General features: G+C 37.1%; 1 protein-coding gene across 1 annotated transcript; it reads right to left on the reverse strand.

The window, feature by feature from the left end:
* Positions 240–10,794, reverse strand: LOC109232115. The gene is made up of 10 exons (XM_019397778.1): positions 10,647–10,794; positions 8,635–8,717; positions 8,453–8,530; positions 7,418–7,530; positions 7,251–7,316; positions 2,835–2,936; positions 2,200–2,737; positions 1,476–1,681; positions 1,223–1,386; positions 240–738 (listed from the first exon to the last, which is right to left on the reverse strand). The coding sequence occupies exons 1-10, from the start codon at positions 10,763–10,765 to the stop codon at positions 603–605; spliced, it is 1,605 nt and encodes a 534-aa protein (XP_019253323.1). The 5' UTR covers positions 10,766–10,794; the 3' UTR covers positions 240–602.

Consider the following 15,398-nt stretch of genomic DNA (forward strand, 5'->3'; position numbering starts at 1 on the left):
ATATGGAAAATTAAAAGATCTCAATTGTATGATATCTTTTACTGTAGTAAAGTCCTTTCCCCCTAATTATTAAAAATATTTATTTAGAAAGTAATTAATCGTATAGTCTACTAAAGACTCACGTAATCTTTTCCCTTTGCTAAAATGTTCCCTCAATAGATTTTTCCTGGTAAGCTTTTCATAAGCAAAGCATTACTCGCACAATACTCCATAAATATCCTTCACTCTTGCTGCTATACTTCATAACCCCATTACTCATCATAACATCCACAGCGTCAAGGTAGAAGAGTTCATGTTGTACAACGAATAGTTCTATCTATCCAAAATTCTTGCTACATCTCTCAATGTCTTCTTGTAATAATGACAAATACCGCTCCAAACATTCAAACCTGAGGTCCCCATTTCTTGTATGCAAGACAAGAGTCAACTTTTACTCCCAACCAGAATTAGGAACATATTTTCAAGAAAATACAAAATGTTATATCCCAGATTGGCAAGGAAAGAGCTACTATCTAAGTAGAAAAGCTCTACATGAAAAGTTAGCTTCCAAATTTACAAGACTAGCTAAAGAAATAGCTAGAAGTAAACAACACATTAGAATTTTAATGTGACTCATCTGCAACTTGAGAACTCCTAATGCCCCAAAATGACCTGGGTTTAAGCTTCTTCTTCGTAGCAGTAAACAGCCATCCCAATTGAGTTTCACAAGAGGCACATTCAGCAATTGACCAGGCATACCTACAAGAACGTCAATTCTTATCAAATCTCTTCACACAGAGATTGTGTGATCTAGCAACCGACATATCATATTTTATTGCAAGGGTTTTAAGCAGAAACCAGAGTATTTCCTTCTTGAATAAGTATGAAGACATGATTGCAATTTACCCTTAAAAAAACAAATCCCCATACTTCATTATTGATATCCGGCAGAAAGATTGCCAATAAATGCAGGAAGGTAGTCCTTTTTCGTATTCCAGATGAGTGAACAAGAAGCTATACGCAAATGATGAAGTTTAATGAAAGATGGCTCTAACTACTGGTTACCCTTTGCTTTCCCTCACAAAAGATGTTGGGCACTGATGTCTTCAAAGTGCCCCCATTTGACACCTTAATGAGGATTAGAAACACCCATTTACTCATGCATTCTGGTCAAACAAGGTCCAATTATGGAAATAATTGACATGATTGACTGTAAAAATCAGCTAACTGAAAAAAAACTTACCCAGGAAACCAGCTGTATTCTTTAACAGGATTACCAATAACAGCCAACCCATTTGCTTTAAACAGTGTCATTATCTCATGCACAAAACCATGTGGATTAACGTAAGCTCCGAGAGGACCCTCACTAGACATCACCAACATATCGGTTCGTCTGGCAATTAGAAGCTACAAGGAGGAAAAGAGACAAGAATTGGCAACACAATATTTAGTTATTTAAAACAGCAGAATAGCGTTAGTGTCATTTTCTGCATTACCTCACAAGTTTTACATCGAATGCAGTCAAAACTCTCAAGGAGTTCAATTTCCCGTCTCAGTCTATAGGATATTCCATCAATCTCCAAAAGCTCTTGCCTTGTTGATACTGAGACGGGCATCTTACTTGCAATATGAAATGAAAGAAGATCTGGCTTCCTTACGTAACTATCCATGCTTGGTGCCCTAACTATCTGTTTCCATCGGCCTGCAAATTTCAACGCGATGTAACTCAAAACCGTCTCAATTCCACGGAGAATCTAACTTCTTATTCAAATGATCCACTGGAATCAAAGATGAGAAAACACCAGAAGAATAAAATTATCAAAGTGCAATTGAGACCACAAAAGTGCAGAGATAACAGAGAAAAAACAGTTCAGATTTTTATAGATCAGTCTAGCCATGATTGTTGTGAAAAATCAGGCGATTACCATCTAATCAAGTGGATAGCTCAGTGAGTCAGTGTTAAGCAAAGAGGAGTCCCTCGCATGAATAGCACAAGTCACATATAGCATGATGTAAATTTCACTTAAAATACCCATCTTTTAGCCTATTGGTCTTTTCTCTAAACTGATTTTAACAGATGAGGAGAAAGGGAAGCAAGGATCTTTTCACCCAATATTTCAATGTCATAGAACAGCTATGTAGAATCCAAACTAGTGCGATCCAATTTGGAACATTAATCATCCATAATTTACTAAAAAGAGAAAGTGAAGACCACACGACCTGCTGCCCTTTGAGCAAGAGAGTATGAATCGTACATCTGGTAAACCCAACTGGGCCAGAAGGCCCTTGGAACTTCACGAAACTGGTTTAAAGAATACTTTTTCCATGTGTCATTCTTGTGATTTGGCATAGAACTTTTCCCTAAAGCCAGCCTCACGCCAACAGCCTCTCTGTTTTTTCCCGTGCCGAATGACCGAAAATTATCAAAAGGAGATCTCGCAGGTTGAATATGAGACTGCTGCTCAATATTCTCATCATCACTGCTTGTTGAGTCGTCAAGAATATCACAAGAAACAAGAGCAGACTGGTGCAACCTCCTTTCTGTGGGTGAAAGTTCACTCTCAAAACTTTCCTCTGACATTGCATCCGAATCATTTTCATTCCCAAGGCCATATTGGTCAGCTCGAGAGCCATTTATTGGTGGCATTTGATTATGTACACCAGATCTAAGGATACTTAATGGTGCCAATCTTCCAACAGCCTCCCTGGGTGTTCTCAATGGCAAATCTTCATTGATGATTTGTATCTCCCCACAAGGCTAGATAAAATGGTGCAAGGAACATGAAATTGTTAGGATTTAAAGATAAGGATATCCTATTTTTTCATTGATATTATAGTATTTGCTGTACACTTACTGATCCCTCCACATCCATCCAGCGGCGCCTCAAACGAAAACGCTGTTGCCCACGAGTTACAACATTCACTGAACCATCCTCCAAGTGCCGATATTGCCTAATCTAAAACAGTATAAACATAACTACCCAGGATCAGCGTCATAGAATAAGCCATCTTTCGATGTGTTGTTGAAATATAAAAACATTAACTCTCCATACAATGCACCTACTCTTTTTGCATGTCAATTTGAAAGGGCATGGTGATTAAGAAATCAAGTTGACTAACATATATTGGTAGTAGGAAAAGAAATAATTCTTCTGGAAAAGTTGGACTAGTACCAAAAGCATCACGTCATAGTGACAATGCTCAGGAATTAAATTGCATAAACATAAACTTTAAATTTATGAGTCATATAAAATGTACTAATTTCCCAATGGATATCAAGCATTTTACAGTGCATGTTACTGATCCATAAACATAGGCATAAATATTACCAACAAGATGCCAATCGTATAATACAATTTAAATTTCAACCGAAGTCACTTTGACAGGAGCAAACATCATGTACAGGACATAGCATGCTATTTCAGATCTCAATTTCATCATTGTCATGTTTCAAGGATACATAAGGCAAACAACCATGTTATTTTTCTGTGCTGCACACTTAAAGAATGGAAAGAATTTTATCACATATACGTGACAAAAATCATTACATCAGCTGATATCATCACATCTTATGTTCAGAAAGCTGAAATCATCCAAATCAGTAATGCATGGACGCTGGTTCTTGACAATATTTGACCAGGTAGTATATAGTTAATTTTCCGCAGGCTTTCTAATAGCAAATTCTATTTCTAAAATAGGATCTCTAGTATGACTCTTGTACTTGGTGCTTTTACTTTTGTAAAGTTTTCTGCTTATCAAGTACTTTCTCAGTTAAAGCTTTAAAAAAGAAGTTATGGCTGAGCTAATACTCTCGGGTTGATCATCTTGCTACCATAAAGCAAGCTCAAGAATGAATGTAATGCAAAGTCTTCATCCTGTAGGAATATTATTCTCCTCCTCGGTGAAAGAAGGCAGAACCGCAGAAGAAGGGTTTGTGAGATAGAATCTAAAAGGAAATAAGATACTGTCTACCCTTAATTCTTTTTTGAGCATTAAAATAATAAGTGCTACCAAGAAAGCATGTTCCACTACAACGACAAGAGACAAATGTAAAACTGAGCAATATCTTAAACTGAGAATTCCCAAGAATTAAGGATACCTGTGAACTCAGAGCAGTACATCAAGCAACAAGGTCCCTACATATCAAATCAATTCCGTAATGGAGAAACCTTTTGTTGTACTAAAACTAACCCTGTATCTGAACTTACATTCATTCTGTAAGAGGACAAGCTTATCATAGTGTCAAATTCTAGCCGGAGGCGGCTCAAGTATATACGGGGCTTAACGCCAAAGTTTAATATGAGGCCTAAATTTTTTTAAATAGATATAAGATATGTTTTTACTTAAAGTCTATTCTTCTAGCTTTTTGAGATACAAAGTTGTTAAGAATCCTTTTTATAATCGAATTTCTCTAATAATTCCTTTTCAATTGATAATATAGCCAACTCATTTAATCTTTCTTGAGATATTGTTGATTTTCGATAAGATTTTATAGAGCAATAGAAGTATAGATTTATTGAAAGCTTAAATTTCTTGGAGAAAGAAGGTGAACAAGAATATTAAAGAGAAAGACCGAAAATATGTAGGAGTTTCTGAAATATGAAAGATTGAAGAAAAGAAAATTTGACTTGGACAAATTAAGAAAAGGAGAGTAAAATTTTTACACTAATGAAGGAGTAAGAAGTGAAAATTAAAACGTCGGAAAAACTATTCATCTAACCATGTTTAAGTAAGTCAAATTATTACTTTATTTATATATCTAAAGAGCTTTCTTTGCTTTTATTAAAAAACTCAACTTTTGTATTAAAAGTACTAAATAATTTATTTTAAATATTACGATAGGTTGATTAAGGACATGTATGATAGAGTAAGACCCGAGTTAGGATGGTGGGTAGGGACTCGGACCATTTTCCGGTTATGATGGGGTTGCATCAGGGGCCCGCACTCAGCCCTTCTTTTGTTTGCTCTGGTGATGGGCGTACCGACGTGCCACATCCAAGGGGAAGTGCCGTGGTGTATGCTATTTGCAGATGATACTGTATTGATCGACGAGACGCGAGACGGTGTGAATGCGCAGGTAGAGGTATGGAGGCAGACCCTAGAATCTAAAGGTTTCAAGTTGAGCAGGACCAAGACAGAATACTTGGAGTGTAAGTTCAGTGGCGAGACTCAAGGAGGGGAAGGGGAGGTGACGCTGGACTCGCAGGTCATCCCTAGGAGAGGGAGTTGTAAGTACCTTGGGTATATTATTCAGGGAATGAGGAGATTAATGAAAATGTCACACATCGTATTGGGGCGGGATGGATGAAATGGAGACTCGCTTTCGGTGTTTTGTGTGACAAGAAGGTGCCACCGAAACTTAAGGGTAAGTTCTACAGAGTGGTGGTCAAACCAACAATGTTATATGGGGCTGAGTGTTGGCCAGTCAAGATCTCATGTCCAAAAGATGAAGGTAGCAGAAATGAGGATGTTGAGATGGATGTGCGGGCACACCAGGTTAGATAGGATTAGAAATGAGGCTATTCGCGAAAAGGTGGGTGTGGCCCCTACTGAGGACAAGATGCTGGAAGCGCGGCTTAGGTGGTTTGGTCATGTGAGGAGGAGGAGCACAAACGCCCCGGTAAGGAGGTGTGACAGGTTGACATTGGAGGGCCTACGAAGACGTAGAGATAGGCCTAAGAAGAGGTGGGGAGATGTGATTAGGCAAGACATAGCGCAACTTCAGCTGACCGAGGACATGACCCTTGATAGGAAGGTATGGAGGTCGAGGATTAGGATAGTAGAGTCGGTAGTCTAGAGTGTTCATAATAGTAGTATTGACACGCAGTCTCGCTTTCTGTTGGTAGTAGGTTTTTATGACTAACCGTTGTTTTCTTTCATTGTTGATCACCTTACTGTCTTGTTGTTTTTATTCTGCTTTTATATGGCTTTTTGGTACTGTCCTTTCTTGTCTATATTTTTATTAATGTGGTGCTTATGCTTTCCTGAGCCGAGGTCTATTGGAAACAACCTCTCTATCCTCACAAGGTAGGGGTATGGTCTGCGTACACACTACCCTCCCCAGACCTCACGGTGTGGGATAATACTGGGTATGTTATGTTGTTGTATCTATAAGCCTACTATTTTTTTAAAATGGGGCCTCCCAAATTTGGGGGCCTAAGGCACAAGCCTTACTACTCAAAACATTAGAGCCACCCCTGATTCTAGCCATTTTTAGATCATAATTGTGGCAATGCTCACCCCTTCTCTAACTTACATCACTTTCATAATAGAGCACCGTTTCATAGTCCCAAGGTCATACTTAAATCATTTCCACGTTTCAACATGCTTGACATTTTGTAACCCACATCTAAAACTTCACCACACAAAACAGCTTTCATCTGAAGGATGTATATCTTTTAGTTGTTTCGTTTAGATACAGGCAGGATCATCTTTGATATACAGATATCCTTAAAATTAATAATATTCTCCTACATTGAATGTCTTGGTTGGTACCTTGGGGCTGTTGGAAACTTTTCCAACTTCAAGGAAAATTCATCAATTGATCACACATTACCTTGAATATTATGGAAACTTTTCCGACTTCAAAGGAAAAATTATCAATTGATCACACATTACCTTGAATATTATGTATGGGATCACTTTTAGTCCCAAAAAAATAAATAAAGAAATTGTCCTCCCACCAATCTCTAGCTAATGTAGAGGTAAAAGAAAAAGGCATTTCAACTCTTAGGTTAAATATCCCGAGCAACCATGAGTTGCAACATCGAAAGCACAAAGGGAATAACAGAAACAAATAGAACTAGCTCATGCAACTAACATACAACAGAAAGAAAGAACTTTAGACATTGCTTTCACCATTTTTAACTTGCCATCAAGAATCTGTATGCACCTCATTAGTTTCGACTACAGCAGAAAAGGATGTATTACCAACAAAAAGTTGACAATATAGATTCGATCTGCTTCTAGAGCATGTCTTTTTTCAAAATTCAAATAAACTAAAACAGAAAGCTCTCTCCCTTATGTTTTACTTTAGATTATGTAGAATCAGAAACTTTTCAGCATTATAACAGTTTTGGGAAATAAATGGACCTGAATTCAAATATTGTAACAAGATGCAATGTCACAAAAACCCACATGAACTTTCTTCTTCTTCTTCAGAACCAGTCAAAATTCATGTCACTTATTACTTTATTAGAGAAATATAATCAACTCGACTAGGTATTCAAAAAAATAACTATCAAGAAAGGCAGAGGATTCAAGTTCCACACCTCAGCAGTTGTACCAGTGGTTGCTAATTTTATCCTTCCATTAATTGGATCCCTGTGAACTCGAATCTGGAATAAAATTTTACCAGCAATCGCACTCAAAAGTCAAAAAGAGAAACAAATTCTAGGGAAAGGGAACAAAATATCAGAGCCATTAGGCGTCTACCTACCACGCCGATAGTGTAAGGAGCATCAACTTGCCTCAGTGCCTTTTCAACAGCAGCTATGAAATTAGGCTGAACAACTCGTAGAGGAAGTGTAGCCTCGGGAAATAAAACAACTCCTGAGAAGATAAGTAAAATAAAGCACATAAGACACTATAAAAAGGGCAGCCCGGTGCACTAAGCTCCCACTATGCGCGGGGTCCGGGGAAGGGCCGGACCGCAAGGGTCTATCGTACGCAGCCTTACCCTACATTTCTGCAAGAGCCTGTTTTCACGGCTCGAACTCGTGACCTCCTGGTCACATAAGACACTATAACGGATGTTACACTACCCAAGGCAAACCCACACAACTAACATTTGCTGCCTTTTTTTTAATTTATGATAAGGAACTTAACATTTGCCGCCTAGAAATCTGAACTCTGAAGTAATTGTTGAGCTGAAAGAAAAGCTTACATGCAAATTTGGGAACAACTAAGCAAACATACCATGAAATTAGCAGGAAAAATAGCATTTGACCATTTTACAGCTCTACTAGTGCTAACTGAATGAAAGCTTAAGATATTACTCCATACCATCTAGAATTAACTTACATTTGTAAATATCAGAAGGAAATTAAATGATATTTGTAACTAGATAACCAGAAAATGGTAGAGAAACCACTGTCATGAATCTTAAATTAAGTATTTAGGGTTTCAAACTTCTGAAATGGTTAATCTAAATAATCACTAGGAAATCATGGTTAGATATAAAAGACACATAAATTTCAAAATTTGGTTTTTTTTAAAAAGGAAAAGTGAAATTCATTTATGGTAAAAGACTCATGAACTGCAGCCGCTTCTCAAGAAGAAACTGAGACGACATAGGATCTAGTTGAACTTCACAAACATCATATAGCAACATACCTCGCATCAAGAATTGCACAACTAAGACAGCTTGTGTCAAACACTTTGTGGTCATATTTCCTTCTCCCCCATAAATACTTATATTTTTTTTCTTATAGAAAAAAGGCATAGCCACAAGGCAACCGAATAATACAAGTACCTTCAAGATAGAATAGAGGAACATTTAAGACAGCTCCGCCATCCAAGAAGGCCAGCCTGTTATTAGTATCCTCGACATCTGACACAAGAAAATGTAAAAACAATAAGTCAAACAGCATGGAGAAATACATCATCCTGAAAAAGTAATTGAAAACTGAAAATTGAAAAGCAGAATACACCTACCACCAAGGTAAGAATGTAAGGCAGCCAAAGAGGTGTCATAAGTAAATTCACCAGATGCGGATGCTCCCGCCGTAGTACGATAACTATGATCAGCAGCCAAGTACAAAAAAAGATCATTTCGTAATTGGTACTTTTGGTAAGGAATTTCTTAATTGATACTTGTAATGACATGAAACTCCATTAGATCACATAGCTGAAAAATGTAACTCACTCTGTTTCATTATATGGCATTCGTTCCTTTTTAGAGCCCGTTTGGATTGGCTTATTTCAGGGGCTTTAAAGCCAAAATGGCTTTTTTAGTATTTGGATAAAGTAAAAAGGTGCTTTTAAGAACTTGTTTTTAAGCTAAAATGACAAAAACAAGCCAAAAGCCCAAAGTTAGAATTACTAACTTATGACTTAAAAGCTATTTTGACTTAAAAGTCACTTAAAATAAGCCCATCCAAACGGGGTCTTACTCTATTCCAAAAAGCATGACAACTTTCTTTATTTGGAAATTCTTTAACTTTAAACCTCTCATTCTACCCTTATAAAATGTTCTTATAGCCATAGAAATATCATGGCATGTTTAAGACTACAAGTTCCAAGGCTACTTTTGTTACGTGGGTTATTAAAAAAAAGGGTACTTTTGCTATGTGACAAAAGTTCTTTCTTACGTTTCACGCCCAATCAAGCACCGTCATTTTAAAAAATAAGAGACTGAATATATTGTTCAGCACATTGGGACTATGTCAGAAGAATCAGATTGACTGGCCTCCAACTCAGATTTGAACATATTAGTGTTTGGGACAACTTGCACGCACCTAAACTATACAAACGGGTACCTACTATTTCTCACCAGCAAAACTGTCGAGTAACTCTACCTACCAAAGCTTAAGTAGATAGGACAAAATCACTTGGCACTTATTTGTCTCTGCTATGATTTGAACACGATCTCCTATGGTTTTCATCCCACTTCATTGACCATAAAGCCACACCCTTATAAATTTTCAAATTTCTTATAAATTCCATTTTTTATCATCAATATAAGTTTGAACCAATATAACTAATATGAGAATACATTAATGTACCTATTAAGACATGAAGCTATGCAAGTAACATGAAAAATGTGTCCTTTTTAAAAGATCTAAGAAGAGCTAAAAATGTATCTTGCCCCCATGGCTTTGGTCTAGTGCTAAGAGCTCAGTGCATGATGCGTTGGTTTGGCGCATGCACGGAATCGAATTCTACCACAAACAAAATCCTAGTATTTAAGCGGAGAATGGTAGAATGGCGGGCCCGTTATCCACCGAGTTTTGAACAGTGCACCACAAGCCCTCAGGGATTTCTTGGTTATAAAAGGAAAACAGCTAAACATGTATCCCTCCATTAAATTTGAAGAAGCTGTGTAGCATTAGAAAGACAAGTTTACAGGTGACAAATTTAGAGGCGAAAAGAGAAGTGACTGAATAAGGCACAAAGATCCTCTTGCATTGTTCTACTACTACGATGATACCTACCGTCCAAGTTAAAAGCTATTCCCAAATACTCCAACAGACTAGGCATTCTTCTAATTTCCCAAGTCATCCAATTGCCAACATTTTCACTTCTCTCCTTTTATCTGAGTAGCCAAGCAAAGAAAAATTATTAAATGCCCAACATAATTTTAATGGAATTCCTTAGTGGGGAAAGTTATTCGGTATTGTGCTGGTGAGATGTAGCAAGTACACGCAAGCTTGCCCGACACCACATCATCAAAGTATATATATAATTTAATGGAATTTTCAACAAAAGAAAATTATGAGCTTCATATACTATTCCTTTCAATTTCCGTCTCCAATTTGCAAATAAATGATATAGCTAAATTAAGCATATAAATCTCAAAAACAAAACCTAGACCCATCTGTCCAACAACTTCCCTTGGACTCTCCAAGCACGACGATTACTCTAAACTAAAAACCCTAAATCAAAACTTAAACAACACATCGAAATTAAAACGGAAAACCAGAGTACGATAAATAGTAACATTTTACGTTAATTCATCGTCTGATGATTCTTCTTCATCCACTTCTTCAACTTGCAATTCCTCAGATTCCAGCTGGCGAATTTGCTCCATTTGGTATCTTTCTCTCTCTAGAATTCTATCCTCCATTTTCTTCTAGTATAGTTCTATTCAATCAATTCGTAAGTCTTTTATACGAGTAGTAAAAATACACTACTACTAACACATTGTTTGGATGGTTGTTACACATTGTATTATATTTAATTATTATCCCAAAATAATGTTTGTTTTAATTGTTTATTTAAAGTTGGTTCTATGGTATTGTCAAATCTATTATTCCGGAACAAGCTTTATTTTATGAAATAACTGATTTGATGTGGTGAGATCGTTTTTTATTTTCTTTTCCAATTATGCCCTTATTTATTACTCTATAATTCTATTTAATTATTTAATTTTTTTTATTTTAACTCTAAATCTTCAACCTATTGACCTACTTTGTCTTCTTCCATCTTTTTTAGAGTTGTTTTGCCCCGTTCTTTTTATCGAAGTCGCCGTTCAATTCTTTGCCTCTTTCCATCGTGTTTTTTTTTTTTTGCTAATATTAGTTAATATTTTTTTTCCAGGTTTTTGCTCTTGTTTTCAAGCTACGTAATTAATTATAAATTAGTAGAAAGAGGTTGTCTTAAATTATTTTTATGTGTAATTCTTGATAAGTTTTATTTAAAATAATTGGGGGTATTTTAGTGAACTTCTCAGTTACAGTACAGTACGATACAATCAAACTAAATAACAAAATGTTATTTAACAACAGCAAACGATACAATCTATTCAAACATTGTATCCATAAAATAATACGATACAATACAATATATACATCATAAAACGATGGGTAACAATGATCCAAACATAGTGTAAGCAACATCCGAAAACCCGCGAAGAGCAGGAGATTTGTCCGATGGATCCAGAAACGACAGCGCTTGCATCAACACACAAGTAAGTGATAAATCGAGAATTTAACGTTTAACTCGGTCAACATTTTTTTTCCGGTAAATAGAGACATTTATTCAGAACATAAAAACTTAGTAGTCATTACAACATGAGATTTGTCTAGGCCACGCAGTGCCTATCCCATCTCTATCAAAAACTGAAATAGCAAATACAGGGGATAATAATACAGCATTAATTCAGCAAAAGAGTCCAAGCTGCATCCATTCTTGGCTAAGGTGTCCGCTAACCCATTAGCTTCTCTGAATGCATGCTTCAATGGTGGCGTGCCCGCCTCAGATAATAGGAACCTGCAGTCATCAATAATATTTTGATAAAGGCAATTATCATTGTTTATCAGGTTAATAAGCTCCTATCAGTCTGTTTCAACGACTAAAGGGGTTAGTCTCTTTTGGATGGCTAGTTTTAGGCCCTGTAATAGGGACATGGCTTCCATTTGGATATTCGTGGCATAGGCAAATCCCATATTGAATCCTAGTATCCAGTTTCCATTGCTATCTCTGAAAACCCCTCCTATGCCCCCCCTACCCGGGTTACCTAGGCATGATCCATCTATGTTTAGTTTGTAGGTTCCTATGCTCGGTGGTTGCCATTTAATGAGGATAGTTCTTTTTGGTGTGCGGATGGGGTTCCAGTTGCTTAGGAAAAGGAATTCTTGGGTACTATTGATTACTTTGCTAATGTTGGGATATGGACTGCTTTTGTGAAATATCTTTTCATTTCTAGTGGTCCATAAGTACCATAGGAGGAAAGGTAAGAAGACAGGCCAAGTGATGTATTGATTATAGCGCTTGTTTGAGTTTAGTTGATGCTTTAGCCAGTAAAAAGTAGATAGTTCATTATCCGAGGGTGGGTAGTTGTGTTCTATGTGACATTGCCTCCAGATTTCCTTTGAGTGGGTGCAATAGAAGAGCATGTGTTTTATGTTCTCCTTTTCAGTTCCACATATGGTGCAGATGTCAGATGTGCAGATATTACGTTTTGCTAGGAAGGTGGCTGTTGGGAGTCTATTGAGGGTAAGCAACCACATGAAGTATTTTAGTTTGTTCAGGGTGTTACTTTTCCAGATCCACTTATAGTCGAGGTTGTTCTCTTCAATCTGAGTATCCTGGTGAGTAATAAGATCATAGGATTCCTTGATGGAGAAGGAACTATAGCCTGGGGAGTTCCAGGAGATCTTATCCCTACTTGACTGGGATTGTTGGATATAAGTGCTATGGATTTTTAGGGTTATATCTTCAGGTAGTTCGAAGGATAATTTTGTTAGGTTGAAGTAACCATCCTGAATGATAGATTTTACCTTCATATCTTCTTCCCCTCTTTGGAAAGGCCCATGGATACTGTCCCTTAGTGTGTTCCCGTGGTTTATCCATCGGCTGTTCCAAAGGTATATGTTTTCCCCATTACCTATAATCCATTTATTCCCTTTTTGGCAAATCTTGTTTCCTTTATAGATGTTTTTCCAGATGTGCGAGGACAAAGGGTTGGGAGTGGGTCTGTTGTTATAGTCGGTTTTCCTATCATACTTATTGCGCAGAACTTTAACCCATAAGGCTTCCTTGTTGTTAGAGTATCTCCAGCCAAGACTGGTGCTGAAGGCATCATTTTTACAGCTGGTTTTAAAAAGCCCTAGGCCTCCCTGTCTTTTTTGAGTAGTGACTTTACTCCACTTAAGCAAGTGGCATTTTCTTTTTTCCTCCGTACTTCCCCATAGAAAGTTACGTTCGATGGAATCTATCTTGTTTTGGGTAGCTCTTGGTAGGTTGAAAATTTGCATGTTGTGGTTAGGAATGGCTAAAAGGGTTGCTTTAATGAGGGTGGTTCTCCTTTTAGTCTGTTGTTCAGATTGTCGATAATGAATTGGAAGTCTTTTTTGGATAGCCTCTGGTTTGTCATGGGGAAACCTAGGTATTTACCTACTGAGTTTGATATTCTCATGTTTAGGCACCTGCTGAAGAGAGACTGTTTGTCCGGGTGAGTGTTCTTAGAAAAGATTATTCTAGATTTGCTGAAGTTGATGGATTGGCCGGAGAACTTACAGAATTTATTCGGAGTATCTATGAGGGAGTCACAACTTTTTTGATTGGCCTCCATCATAAGAATGAGGTCGTTAGCAAAGAACATGTGAGATAATTGGGGTCCCTTTTTTGACAGGGTTATGGAGTCCCATCTACAGCAGTCTACTTCATGATCAATGAGTCTAGAGAGCATTTCCATGCATATTATGAATAGGTACGGGGATAGGGGGTCCCCTTGCCTAATGCCTCTAGTAGGGGTGAAGAATTCTGTGCTTGAACCATTTATGAGTATAGAGGTGGATGTGGAGGATACACAGGACATTATTAGCTCAATTAGGTCATCCGGGAAGTTAAGGGATTTCAGGGAGAATCTAATGAAAGACCATTCTAGTTTGTCAAAAGCCTTTTCTAAATCAATTTTAATAATGATTTTCCCTTTCTTCCCTTTGGAATTTTTGAAAAATTTCTGGACTTCATGCACTATTATGGCATTGTCAGAGGCTCTCCTTCCTTTTATAAAGCTTGTTTGAGAAGGATGGATAATTTTGTTGAGCAAGGGTTTTATTCTATTAACAATAATTTTTGTGACGACCTTATAGGCAGTGTTACAAAGGCTAATGGTTCTGTATTGCCTTAAGGTTTCAGCATTCTGATGCTTTGGTATTAAACAAACATAGGCACTATTCATGTCTTCAGTCATTTTCTTCTTTGTGAAGGATTCTTTACAGAAGTTTACCAGAAGGTTGCTAGTTATTCCCCAGAATTTTTGGTAGAAGAAGGGGTGGATATCGTCCGGTCCAGGTGCCTTTAGTGGTTTAAAGAAGAAGAGGGCATTCTTTACTTCCTCCTCATCAGGCACTCTGGTGAGGGGGGAATGGTCAGTTGGGGTAATTGAGGATAGGGCAGGCATGTATATCAGTATTTTTTGGGAGGAAGTATGATTAGTGGTATATAGATTTTTACAGAAATTTTTTATGATATGGGCAAGTTCCTTTGGGTTGTGGAACCAATTACCAGCCTCATCTCTAATACTAAAAATCCTATTTTTCCTTCTTCTTTGCAGGGTTGTGAGGTGGAAAAATTTAGCATTGGCATCACCCTCTTAGATCCACTGGATTCTAGATTTCAGTTTCCAGAATTCCTCTTCCAGTTTGAGGACTTTTTGTAACTCTTCTAGTAATTCATTTTCCAAGTTAGACAAGAAGGTGTTAGTTGTGTAATTTGGAGATTTTTGAATGCCTTCTAGTCTAGCTTGGATTTCGTTCTTTCTTTTAAAGATATTTCCAAAAGTATCCTTATTCCAGGCAGTGGCTTTATTAGTGAAGTTGTTAATAGCAATTGATATATTAAGCTGATTTATCCAGCAGTCCATTACTAATCCCTTAAAATTGGGATTGGATAACCACATGGTTTCTAATCGAAATATATTATTGCTACGGCTTGGTCTTTTGATAAGGTCAAGATGTATGGGACAGTGGTCAGAGTGGGTTCTTATAAGATGTTTTACACAAGCTTCAAGAAACATACCGATCCATTCACTATTGGCTACAAATCTGTCAAGTCTCTCCATAATGAAAGCATTTTTATTCTTTTTCCTCTTATTTAACCAGGTAAACTTTGGGCCTTTAAAACCTAGGTCTATTAGTTTACAAGTATTAAGGCAATTAATAAACTTTGAAATTCTATTGTTATTGACAGGGAGGCCTCCAAATTTTTCGCTTGCTCTAGTGACCTCATTAAAATCTTCTAATATTAACCAG

Source organism: Nicotiana attenuata, chromosome 9 (genome assembly GCF_001879085.1).
Source record: "Nicotiana attenuata strain UT chromosome 9, NIATTr2, whole genome shotgun sequence".
NCBI classification, from domain to species: Eukaryota; Viridiplantae; Streptophyta; class Magnoliopsida; order Solanales; family Solanaceae; genus Nicotiana; species Nicotiana attenuata.

Coding starts and splice junctions, on each gene's coding strand:
- LOC109232115 (XM_019397778.1), bottom strand. CDS start 10,765: ATGGAGGATAGAATTCTAGAGAGAGAAAGATACCAAATGGAGCAAATT. Junction 8,531..8,634: donor CTTACATTCTTACCTTGGTG/GTAGGTGTATTC, acceptor TTCTTGTGTCAG/ATGTCGAGGATACTAATAAC. Junction 1,387..1,475: donor TTCGATGTAAAACTTGTGAG/GTAATGCAGAAA, acceptor TCCTCCTTGTAG/CTTCTAATTGCCAGACGAAC.